At 37.1% G+C, this 13,495-nt stretch overlaps 1 protein-coding gene across 1 annotated transcript in view; it reads right to left on the bottom strand.

The window, feature by feature from the left end:
* Positions 1 to 801: 801 nt before the first annotated feature.
* Positions 802 to 13,495, bottom strand: part of RBMS3 (RNA binding motif single stranded interacting protein 3) — a 763,640-nt gene continuing 750,946 nt past the window's right edge. Inside the window, exons 12-14 of the mRNA XM_056520078.1 lie at positions 10,387 to 10,467; positions 9,640 to 9,778; positions 802 to 6,609 (exon numbers count right to left, since the gene is read on the bottom strand). Of these exons, the coding sequence (XP_056376053.1) occupies positions 9,647 to 9,778; positions 10,387 to 10,467 (213 nt within the window). The 3' untranslated portion in view covers positions 802 to 6,609; positions 9,640 to 9,646. The remainder of the gene's footprint in view (positions 6,610 to 9,639; positions 9,779 to 10,386; positions 10,468 to 13,495) is intronic.

Here is a 13,495-nt window from a genome sequence, read left to right as displayed (position 1 = left end):
TAACTTCTATTTAAAAATCTTAATCCTAGTAGTACTTTTTAGCTTCTGGAAGTTCTTTACTTTTTGAATTTCTTTTCTGTCTGACCACAGTGCTCCCTGCTGACGCCTCTGTCCATGTCAGCAACTGTTCAAAGCAGGATAAGTTTGCTATGGGGATTTGCTCTGCTTTGGACAGTTCCTGACATGGACAGATGTGTCAGCAGAGAGCACTGTGGTCAGATAGAAAATAAATTCAAAAAGAAAAGAACTTCCTGTGGAGCATATAGCAGCTGATAAGTAGTGGAAGGATTAAGATTTTGAAATAGAAGTAATTTACAAATCTGTATAACTTTCTGGTACCAGTTGATTTAAAAAAATAAATGTTTTCCACCAGAGAAACCCTTTAAGTTCCATAAAGCTAACTTAATACTAACATAATAACCGTGTGTATTAAAGGGGTTATCCAGAAAAAAAACTTTTTTTTACATATCACCTGACCCCAGAAAGTTAAACAGATTTGTAAATTACTTCTATTAAAAAATCTTAATCCTCCCAGTACTTATGAGCTGCTGAAGTTGAGTTGTTCTTTTCTGTCTAAGCGCTCTCTGATGACACCTGTCTCGGGAACTGTCTAGAGTAGAAGCAAATCCCCATAGCAAACCTCTTCTACTCTGAGCAGTTAAAAAGACAAGCAGATATGTCAGCAGAGAGCACTGTTTCCGGACAGAAAAGAACAATTCAACTTCAGCAGCAGATAATTATTGGAAGGATTAAGATTTTTTAATAGAAGTAATTTACAAATCTGTTTAACTTTCTGTAGCCAGTTGATATAATTTTTTTTTTCCTGGAATACCCCTTTAAGCTCCTAAAGTCTTAATAGTGATAGTCAGACGACACTGTATTGTTTAACAATATGAGTTCTATAGCAGAGATATGATAGATAATATTAGCAAATAATTATCCAGAATTTTTTTTCTTTTTTTTTGAAAAATTGAATTTTGTTAAGATAGACATCAACATTATTGGGTGGATAAGCTTCAAAAATGAGTTTAGAAATGTTAATGCAGTAACACACGTTTAGAAAGTTACACAACCTCGGATGTAGATTTTTCTTATTTCTGAGAACTTCATCATTTTGGATTCCTTAATGAAATGTTTGAAAATGAGCTGCATTTATGTTTTATTTTTTTCTCCATGGGACTTGCATCTGGTAATCACAAAACTAGATGCAAGGTAAATGATTCACCTCTTTTCACTTTTTTTTTTTTTTTTTTTTTTTTTAATTCATGCTGACATAAAGAACAATTTAATGCTAAATTTACACTTGGGTAATTTGACATGGAAAGCTCTATTTCAGAAAGCATGGATACATATAAAACTACAAAATATGACACTTCAAAGGCAATGGCAAATGTAACTGGAACATAAAAGTAGCTTTCTTCAAACACCTCTAATCACTTACAGTATTAACCTTATATTCTATACACCGCCCAATGGTATATTTAGCCCTTACATATTTCTAAAATTATATGACCTGGAACACAAAATATATTTATTTTTAAATAAAAGTTCTAGTGAATGAAAAATAAAAAAAAATAAAAATATTGGAACATTTTCTAAACTTTAACAATGCAAACATTTACAGTATGTCACCATTACACACAGCACAGTTTTAGAGAAAAAAATATGCCCCAGGCATGATTTTTCTTAAATAGAGAATCTTCCAATAGCAGCTTAAAGTGGATAGATGTTTAGTTTACACACAAGTAAAAATAGCAGCAGGTTTAGAACCAGACATGAAGTCTCTTCCTCTTAACCATTGGCCACACACTAAGTGATCATCATAACTATTGAGGCTTTGAAAAAAAAAAAAGCAATGTGCCTATATACAATGTATTTTACGTAAAAAAGAAAAAAAAAGCTGCAGGTACAAGATGCTGAACCATAGGCAGGATATATCATGATATAATTGTATTACAAATCCAAGGGGTAAGGGGAGCGCCACCAAAATGTTAATTTGTACTTTTTCTACTTCAACACAATCACATGAACGCTTTGCAGCCCCAGTTTACCTATTTTACATGTATGATACACTATTATTTGATGGACTGCAAACTCATATATGAGAGGACTGATATCATGATTTTGGAAATGTATCTTTAGCCACATTATTTGTAGAGTTACAAAATGATATCACTGCCTGCCAAAGCACCCTTTATTTTCAGGTGGGGGCATAATAAAATACATGAACATGGTATCTATTACAGTGACAGTGGGGATCACTTATGATGGAGTCAACAATTCCTCAGCAAATAAAGAAACAATGACATAGAAAAAATAAGCCAACGTTTTTCTGAATTGATAGGGACAAGCATTGACTATGTATGGCATTTCAGTTCAGTTTTACTTTTCATCTTCTCCATGTTCAGAATACTAATAGTTTCAGGACCTGTGTATGCCGTCTGCATAGATATGTTCAGTCACATATTTGCATTATCACATAACAATTTTGTTCCCAATTTTACTTGGAAACAAATGTTAATTTTTTCCCCTCAGCCTATAAGCCTATGATACTAAGTTATAATACTGGTTAATATGCTTCTATTACCTCTGTTGACCAATTTGTCCGATACGGGTCCCACAACCATAAGTGCTGTAGTGCAAGTCTTTTTATTTTACTGTTGCCCCTGACCTTTTCCAGAATTTCATGGGGCAAGAGATATTGTATCATAAGTCACATGGGGGAAAATGAACAAAACCTGTGAAGATTAATTTTGACCAGTTTCCCATAGCAACCAATCAGATTGCTTCTTTCATTTTTAACAAGCCTCTTTTAAAATAAAATAAGTGATCTGATTGGTTGCTACTTTGTGGGCAACTTATAAATCTCCCCAATGGTCTCCAGGGGGCGTTAATATGCTGCAATGGGGGGTGGATAGCAAAGTGTGAGGGGATTATCTAATGCTTACCCAGTATTATAACTTTGCATCATGGATTTGAAAGCTGAAGACATGTTCATTTTATGCATTTGTGAATATTACCTAAAATTTGTCTGAGCTTGCACAGCAGGTGCCTGGTAATTAGAAAGAATGAAAAGTCATTTCATAAAGTACCTTTGAAAGGACCTACAAAACAGACAATTATACATTTCTGGGGAGATTCATCAAAACTTGTGCATAGGAGAAGTAAACCAATTTTCCATAGCAACCAATCAGAGCACTTCATTTTTTAAAGGTCTCTGAAAAATAAAAGAAGCAATCTGATTGGTTGCTGTGGGCAACTGGTTGACTTCTCCTCAGCACAGGTCTTGATGAATCTACCCCTTTATAATTTGATGAATTAAGGGGATTTTACTAACCTTTAGCCCATACCTTTACTTATATACTTCTTGTTTAACTTTTAGCAGTTAGTGTTTCTTAAGGTGCCGTTGTTAATGACAATGAAATTGTGTAAATTCATTTTGAATTGAAAGTCTTTTTGTGAATGGCTTACAAAATGGATAATTACATCATCAATATCAATAGGACACTGTGTTGCTGATTTCCATAATATGGATTATTGGGCTAGTCAGATCTATTCTATTTGATCATCTAAGCAGTCAGGTAGAAAATATATTATAGGCTACATTCACATTGGTTTTATTTGCATTTCATCAGGGCTTCTGACACTAACAAGAATAGTATCATTTTTTTTCCATCAAAAAAACTAAATTCTGGCAGAAATCTGATAAGAGCTTTATGTAAAAGGGGTATACCCATCTCCTAATTTCTGCCTTCCAGTCCCCTTGCTGCAGCTGGAGGTAGTTGGAAAGCTGAAAACAGTCAAAACAGGAAAGTTACACAATTTGTGTAACTTCTTTTGAATTTAAAGTTAGTTGAAAGGAAATGTCTGAATTCACTGTAATTTAAAGGGGTACTCCCCCCCCCTATACATGTTATCTCCTATCCAAAGGATAGGGGATAACATGTCTGATTGTGGGGTCCAGCCGCTGGGGACCCCCGTGACCCCCGTGATGGGGTTATGGTGTTAAGGTCACGGAAACCTGGGGCTTATGTGATCGTGATGTCACGCCACACTCCCTCCATTTATATATATGGGAGGGGGCATGATGGCTAGTACACAGCCGTCACGCCTCCTCCAATAGACATGAATGGAGGGGGTGTGGCAGCTGTGATCGCCAGTCATCCGGCACTGCACGGAATTCACTCCCCAGGGGCCGGACTCTCGCGATCAGATATGTTATCCCCTAACCTTTGGATATGGGATAACATGTCCAGCAGTGGAGTGCCTCTTTAAATAATTGGATTTTGTTTCAACATATAGCTTGATAGACATAACAATCACTTGGTGCCCACGTATACACATCATTTACATCTCAGAAAGAAATGAAACTTCATAAAAACTTGGTAACCTCACACTGTAAATCTTAGACTGGGTTGACACTTTGGAATTTCCGGAGATTCAGAGTGCACTAGCTCTGGGTAAAATAGTCATAGGACTGCGCAGCCATCGCCGTCAGCAGATTTTTAGGGCAGAAAGTCCACCTCAAAAACTTTGTTGGGCACCCTGTGCGGCAGAATTTCTCAGTGGAATTTCAAAACGCAATTTCACTTGGAAATTCCGTAGTGCAAACCGGGCCATAGACATTAGTTAAGAAAGGACACATCTGTAGCTGTCATTATACTGTTATAAAAAAAAAAAAAAACATGCTAGTGTGTAGAAAGCCTACTTTATACTTTTTAATATAAACAACATTGTAAAAAGGGCTTTATTTTCTGAGGGAAAAAGAAACTGCCACCAAAATGTGTCCATCTTTTTAGTTCCAATTCATTCAATACTAACAAAATTGGTGCATTTATTAATTAATTAATTTATTGTGAAACAAGTAAATTAGCTTATAATATCTCCAATGGCCAAAAACCTGACCAGACCTAAGCATATTTAAAATGGGTCATGTCTTTACAAAGAAAAAAAACACAAAGTTGGTGGTAGTTTCCATTACGTGTCTTCAGCCCTTTTAGCAGTTACTGATGCAATGAGAAAAATATGAGTTTTAATGCACCAAAGCATATTGTCTGTTATACCAAGAAACTGATTGTCAATGGTTCATCTAAAAATGACAGACAATACTTTAAATGTAAACAAAATAGGTTGCCAATTAACAAGCTACTAAGAGGTCTAGAAAAATAAGGAAGATTTAAAAAGAATGTCATATTATTAGAAACAAGATCTTAGATGCCAAAGGTAAATGATAGCTGTCATAACATCAACAAGCAACCAACAGGGTTCAGCTGTACCAACTTGCCATTATTCAGACAATAATACTACATACATAAAACACAATACTAGTGGAAGATTGTTTAAACATTGAAAAAAGAAAGAGTTGGTCCGGCCATGTAGATCAAATAAAAAAATAAAGTAAAACCAAAACACTGTCTTCAGATCTGCTTTAGGGTGTCACTTCATCTTTGGTATAAAATTGGCCATCCAAAGGCTGCATTTGATCACAACTCGGAAATACAACAGAAATTGTCAACAATTTCTTCTAGCTATTGCTTTTTTTCGCAATTTTTTTTACCCATAAACTCCTAATTTTACAACTACTAAGGTTTTCGTTTTTTTTTTTGCAATATGACAAGCAAAGCTGACTAAAAATCTCGTAAAGCTTATAAAAAAGATTGCAGATAGAAAGCACTAATGCCTTTTGCTAGCAGTCACACTTTGTAAATAAACTTGAAAATGAAATAAAAAAAACAGCATTCAACAAAAAACTGCATGACCCCTAGATGCAGTTATTGTGTTTTTTTTCTTTTCTTTTTTTTTTTTAGTCCATTAACCCCACTGTAAAAAGCTACAGCTAACTATATTTTTTGTATTAACATTTACAATAATGTTCATAGAAGTCCAATTTGTTTCCAATTGCAGATGCCACATTTTTTTCCAGCAAAATGTTTCTTCAAAAGAAGAAATTTTCCTCATCTCTATCTGTACATATACGTCAACCCTATAAACCCATTTGAAATGTCAGCAACAGTTGTGGGGTACAATTAAAATGCTGAATCTCATGCCTTATGTCCCATATGATTGCTGATAAATTCTCTGGGATCTTTTGACGTCCTTAAAATTAAGGCAATTAGAATTCATGATAATCATTCCTATGGAAAAGAAATAAAAGTGAAAAAAATCAGAAACAATATACAAGAAAGAGAATGTTTTAGCTTAATAATAAAGGAAGACAGTTATGGTTCCATCTGAAGTACTGCCCCTTGACGTCGGTTTCACTGTTCCCAAATCTCTGTACTATCTGCTGTACATCTCCAGATTACAATGTTTATCAATTTCCAGATGAAATAATAACCCAGCATTGCGTTTTCTTGGTGTGTGTTCATTAAGAAAGAGTAGCAAAAATAAAATTGTCAAACTACATAACTGAACAATTTTCTTTTCATTGTTTTGTTTTTGTTTGCTTTTGCACAGCACATAAAAAACACTGTTGAGCAATTTAGAAAAAATAAAAAGGAAAAAAAAAGCTTCTGTTTGATGCCTGTGCAAAGAGGAAGTCAACTTCTTCTGAAGTGTCTCCATTCAAGGCAAGGTTTTCAGACCAACATTCTTCAGTCCTGTTTGTATCTGTAAAATACATATTAATACAAAAAAATAATTATAATGTTCAAGAGCATACAAAATATTCTAAGATTCTAGTATAGTTTATGTTTAACCCCTTAAGCACGAGGATTTTTCCATTTTTGCACTTCCATTTTTTCCTCCTTACCTTTAAAAAATCATATACTCCTCTTTATGAGACCATAGACACTGTGATTTAATTATGGAAAGTTGTTGGAAAAACATTTTAAGTGTCTAGCAAAAGTTTTGTGTAGAATACGATACAAAAATGTATATGTTTTGCCTATAGCAACCAGTCAGAGCTCAGGTTTTTTTTTTACCAGGTCAAATTGAGATATAAAGACTGAGCTGTGATTGGTTGTTATGGACAAAGACAACACATTTATGTCTCATGCAGATTGATATATCTGGGCCAATGTACATTAGAACTTTATGGAAGTGCGGGTCTGATAACGTCCTTTTTGATTTCTGGATATTTTTGACCAAAGTTAACGGACAGCCCCTACATGTCCTAAACATAATGCAATTAAATCATTTACAGGTAAGACAGCCTTTGTAAGTACCTGTTATTTCAAAAGACTTTTGATATCTCATAGAGACATATCAAAATGTTTTCATCAGTCTCGACCTAAGTGTTAAGACCTCAACTGATCAAAAGAATGAGCCGACTCTGTGTCATGTGGCCTTGGTGGCCTTCCAATGAGTAAGTCTATGGGGCCATCAAGGTCTGTTAGACACAAAGCTAGGAGAAGAGTTTGTGGCAGGACGGCTCTCTATCTGCTTATACTCATCTTCAATCAGGGTCTGAACATTCAGACCCCGACCAGTAAAAACCTTTAAATTTGGAAATTCATGCAGTTCAAAATGGCTCAGTAGCTCTAAGTCTAATGAAAACCTATGGTAGAAGCTTTTATTTCTTTACTTTTACATACAGTACAGTGAATGGAATTCAACGGTAATTTCATAGATCTCGGTTTTAGGAATTCTTATAAATATTTAGTTAATGTATTTGAGAAAAAAATGATCACCTGTGGACCTGGGGCCCTCATACCACCCTCATGGAGTCTGTTTTTGACCATTTGAGTGGACACATGCACATTTGTGGCCTGCTGGAGGTCATTTTGCAGGGCTCTGGCAGTGCTCCTCCTTGCACAAAGACGGAGGTAACGTTCCTGCTGCTGGGTTGTTGTTCTTCTATGGCCTCCTCCACATCTCCTGATGTACTGGTCTGTCTCCTGGTAGTGCTGGAAACTACGCTGACAGACACAGCAAACCTTCTTGCCACAGCTCGCATTGATGTGCCATCCTGGATGAACTGCACTACCTGAGCCACTTGTGTGGGTTGTAGACTTCGTCTCATGCTACCACTAGAGTGAAAGTACCGCCAGCATTCAAAAGTGACCAAAACATCAGCCAGGAAGCATAGAAACTGAGAAGTGGTCTGTGGTCACCACCTACAGAACCACTGCTTTATTGGGGGTGTTTTGCTAATTGCCTATAATTTCAACCTGTTGTGTGTTCCATTTCAACAACAGCATGTGAAATTGATTGTCAATCAGTGTTGCTTCCTGAGTGGACAGTGTGATTTCACAGAAGTGTGATTGACTTGGCGTTACATTGTGTTGTTTAAGTGTTCCCTTAATTTTTTTGAGCAGTGTATTTTAATATATTTGGTACACATTAACCCCTTAAGGACCCAGGACGTATGGTTACATCCTGGGTCCCGGTCCTGCGATACAACGCGGGGTCACACGGTGACCCCGCATCATATCGCGGCGGGCCTGGCGTCATAGTGAAGCCAGGACCCGCGCGCTCAAAGCTGAGCCGCACGGCTAAAAACGAAAGTGAAAAATGCCAGTTAGCTCAGGGAGCTGTTCGGGATCGCCACTGTATAATCGCGGCATCTGGAACAGCCTGCAGTCCGATCGCCGATTGAATGCTTCAAGCCTGAGATCCAGGCTTGAGCATTCAATCGCCAAAAACACTGATTGATCCATTCCTATGGAGATGGGTCAATCATTGTTAAAGATCAGTTAATGCAATGTTATAGCCCCTTATGGGAGCTATAATATTGCATAATAAAAGTTTGAATCACCCGGCATTTCCAAGAATAAAAAAAAGACAGTGTAAATAAAAATAAAAATATGTGGTATCGCCACGTGCGGAAATGTCCGAATTATAAAAATATACCACTTTTTAAACTGCACGTTCAATGGCGTACGCGCAAAAAAAGTTCCAAAGTCCAAAATAGCGCATTTTTGATCACTTCTTATGCCACAAAAAAGTGAATAAAAAGTGATCAAAAAGTCTGATCAGAATAAAAATGGTGCCGCTAAAAACTTCAGATCACGGTGCAAAAAAAAAGCCCTCATAACACCCTGAACACAGAAAAATAAAAAAGTTATAGGGGTCAGAAGATGACCATTTTAAACGTACAAATTTTCCTGCATGTATTCATGATTTTTTTCTAAAGTGATACAAAATCAAACCTATACAAGTAGGGTATCATTTTAACCGTATGGACCTACAGAATAAAGATAAGGCATCATTTTTGCTGAAAAATGTACTGTGTAAAAACGGAAGCCCCCAAAACTTACAAAATAGTGTTTTTTCATCAATTTTGTCGCACATTGATTTTTTTCCCATTTCACCGTAGATTTTTGGGTAAAATTACTAATGTCATTAGAAAGTAAAATTAGTGACGCAAAAAATAAGCCATCATATAGAATTTTAGGTGAAAATTTTAAAGAGTTATGATAAGTTAAGGAGGAAAAATTGAAAATGAAAAAAAACGGAAAAAGTCCGGGTCCTTATGGGGTTAAGTCCAGCTAATAGTTGGTATAAACTTGGACATTTTTCAGGTACACCAAATTTCTCAATCATCCTGTTATACATCATACACTGTGATAAATCTGGTGCATTTAAAATCTCCAATGTCCAAGTTTGCACTGTCAAAAAAATTGGACATTTTTAGTAAATCTAGCCCATTGTTAAATCAAATGCGGTGTTTTACATGAAAATAAGTGGCTACTTTACCAGTTGTTTACTTGGATTGTTGGTAGGAGTATGCCGATGTATGTTCATTATTCGTCTCTCCACTTAGTTGTTGCTGCTGTCCACTTGCTTCCTGTGATGAAGATGGCACTGTTTGAGGAGACGTATCAGCTACAACACCCTATTAAAAGAAAAAAAAAGAAAAGCCAAGTATGATCCATTTTGTATAGTAGCTGTAGCCTAATGAAAGCAAGACAGTAAAAAGCCTGATATCATTTGGAAATATTGATCTCACAAAGATATAGGGGACATTTATCAAGGTTACTTTGCGCACCAAGCACACGTGCGACTAAGCACTTTTTTGTGCATTTTTTGTGGCAATTTTTTTTTTACAAACAGCCTTACGTAAGCAAAGTTTAGTTTTCGCTTTGCAATGGTCACAAATTTATGATGTGAGAATGTTGCACATAGGCAAGTCTCAACTGCACCTTTTTGTTTTGCTTATGTGCTCCAAATTTATCAACCCTCTTGTGTTAGTATGTTAAATATGTAGCACATAAGCAAAACTAAAGCAAAAAAAATGATTTCAGAACTTGCTTACCAAAGCAACAATGATAAATGTCCCCCATAGTCCTCTTAGACCTATATAATAAAAAAACATTGTATTTTTGTTTTATAACATATTATTCAGCTAATACAGCCCTAGTATCCATTCAAACGGGTGAATGAGATGATAAACAAATGACACTTAATCTAATAGAAGAAGTTGATTATATGGGAAATACTTACTTCAACTGTAACAGCTGTTGGAGGCACAGGAGTATACTGGGGAATATAGGTCCCTTGCATAGGTGCAGCAGTGGTCATATACTACACAGAAAAAAACAATAATATTAGCTATAATTTAATAAAACCAGCCAATGAATGACTTTGAATGCAATTTGATCGTATTCATTTTTATCTTATTACTAATTCCCTGTGACACCAAGGTGCTGGAAAAAAAATCATAGTCAAGACTTGTTTAAAGCTCAGACTGATATTTAACTCTAAGCCGATGTTCAAACAGCAGAATTTCTGTGCCAGATTCCACATTGGAATCCGTCACGGAAATTCCTCTGCAGCAGAGTCCCATTGAATTCAACGGGATTCTGCTGCTCTGTGCACATGGCGGAATTTCCATGCCAGTGGTTTCCAGCACGGAAATTCAATTTTCCATATCTAAACAATTTTCCATGTCTGCACGTTCATACTTTGTGTGGAGACTACACAGAATGCATAGCCGTCTTTGAGACTATGTCCAGAATGTCCACACAGAGATTCTCTGTGTGGACATTCCAGCCTGTGAACATAGCCTAAGCCAGTGGGCTGGAGTCTTAGAAAGATTTAACTGTTATACATGGTAGTAGAAACATCAGGTTTTGATAAGGAAGAATAAAAGTGGAAGACGTAGAGGCTGTTAAAGGGGTATTTTCATTTATTATTTTCATACCGAAAGTCCAAAAATACTTCGCTCAGTAACATAGGTAAACATTTCTGTACACTTTGGCTACCCGGCGGCACAATTCTATGTAAGTGGCTGTCCTATGCAGTGAATATAATATATGATTGTGGGACAAGCCCTTTAACCCCTTAAGTACGCAGGTTTTTTCTTTTTTTGCACTTTAGTTTTTTCCTCCTCGCCTTTAAAAAATCATAACCCTTTAAATTTTGAACCTAAAAATCCATATGATGGCTTATTTTTTGCGCCACCAATTCTACTTTGCAGTGACATCAGTCAATTTACCCAAAAATCTACAGCGAAATGGAAAAAAAATCATTGTGCAACAAAATTGAAGAAAAACGCCATTTTGTAAATTTTGGGGGCTTCCGTTTCTACGCAGTACATTTTTCAGTAAAAAATGACACCTTATCATTATTCTGTAGGTCCATACGATTAAAATGATACCCTACTTATATCGGTTTGATTTTGTCGTACTTCTGGAAAAAATCATAACTACATGCATGAAAATTTACACGGGTATTCTGACCCCTATAACTTTTTATTTTTCTGCGTATGGGGCGGTATGAGGGCTAATTTTTTGCAACATGATCTGAAATTTTTAGCGGTACCGTTTTTGTTTTTGTTTTTTTGGATCGCTTTTATTCATTTTTTCATTATCTAAAAAGCCAAATAGAAGTGAAATGTCATCAACATAAAGATGGTACTGGGAACCAAACCTAATAAGGTACTTAAGTAGGATTGTATTGAATTTGTGAGAGACTGTACTCCTTACCTAATCTCAAGGAAAGGTAAAGGTGCAAACTGTACACATTTCTTGGGTGAGTCATGCTGAAAAGCAAGTTACACTGAATCTGGTTATTCCTAATAATGATATCACTTGTTACATCTGTTAGACAAATCTTTAGAATAGCTGTGAATATATATTTGAAGCTGCAGATTTAACATAAACTAAATGACTGGACACAGCATCAAATCTGCATCATGGAATCCTGTGCATCAAATGTGCACAGGATACTGTACATGTGAATACACCCTAAGGGTACATTCACATACAGGATCTTCTGCGTATTTTTGCTGCCTACTATTTGCAGCTAATTTTGCTATCCATTAACGTCAATGGGTAGCAACATTGCTGCACAAAATATGCAGCAGATGCTGTATGTGTGAATGTACCCTAAGGATGAGTTGTCCAGTGGATGGGTGACACGTGATCAGCAGCAGGGGGGGGGGGGGGCTTGCTAACAGAGTGGAGCATGGTGGTTGAGTGAATCAGGATCTCCGATACTAAATGACATCAAGCGACTAAACCACAAATAAGGACCCCGGAATCGAGCGATTAATTCTAGCATCAATAGCGTAATCCTCCCTACAACAAGTATGCCTGTAAAGAGGAGAGTAAAGATGGAAAAAACTACAAAAGTCACAATTTTGATGCCCTGCGAAGTAATAACACAAGCCAAGATAACACAGCAGAGACTGTGCAAGTCAGAGCGGGTGTGAACACTACAGCAGATTCGCAACATAACTTACCCCTGTCAGAGGTCCGGCACCTCCTCGGTTCCCCAGTGCCTGCTGGTGCTGATGGTGGCAGGGCCATAGTCTTCTTGCGCAGAAGACAGATACAGGAACTCCGGCAACACTGCGTCTCCCTTTGCACCTGCTGGAGCCTCTTTACCATCGCAGTGTCTCGATGCTTTCTGGGTTAGATGCCACAGGGGCGTAAGACGCAACTCGGAGGCCTCTGACACAGTGTGGCTGGATGCGTCCACGTGATGCAGCGTCTCCGACGGAGTCCGCTGGTGCAGTTTTTCAGCATCTCGATTCATCAGCAGTGTTACTTGGCCGGACCATGGATGGGTTTCCCCGTATGGAGGAGGAATGGAGTAAGCAACAAGGGGATGTCATCTATTCAACTCCTGCATCAGAGGTACTGGTGACAGAGGTAACACTGAAACATATGCTACTTTTGCTTGATAGCTCCATCTCTACTAAATTAACCCTTGCTTTACAACCTGTCAGTGCTGCTATAACAGAGGTGGAAACCAGAGTAGGCCATGCTAAACAGAAGCTGACTGAATTAGTTACCTCTTATAATACTCTGCTTGATGCCCACTATGATTTAGAAAGGGATTTGCATGCTTTGTGGGCAAAAGTTGCCAACCTGGAAGACAGGTCTCAGCAAAACAATATCAAACTACGGTGTATACCAGAATCTATTTCGCAAAAGATCTTCCCCAATATGTGGGAGAATTTCTAAAAGCATTACTACCTGAGATGTCCCCTAGAGACTTGCTTCTGGACAGAACACATAGCGTCCCACGACCAAAGCACTTGGCTGATGATATCAATAAAGATGTCCTTACTAGGATACATTTTTATCATATAAAGGAAGCAGTC

Source organism: Hyla sarda, chromosome 5 (genome assembly GCF_029499605.1).
Source record: "Hyla sarda isolate aHylSar1 chromosome 5, aHylSar1.hap1, whole genome shotgun sequence".
Lineage (NCBI taxonomy): Eukaryota > Metazoa > Chordata > Amphibia > Anura > Hylidae > Hyla > Hyla sarda.
The sequence above is the reverse complement of the archived record's forward strand: the minus strand, read 5'-3'. Positions and strand labels throughout refer to the sequence as shown.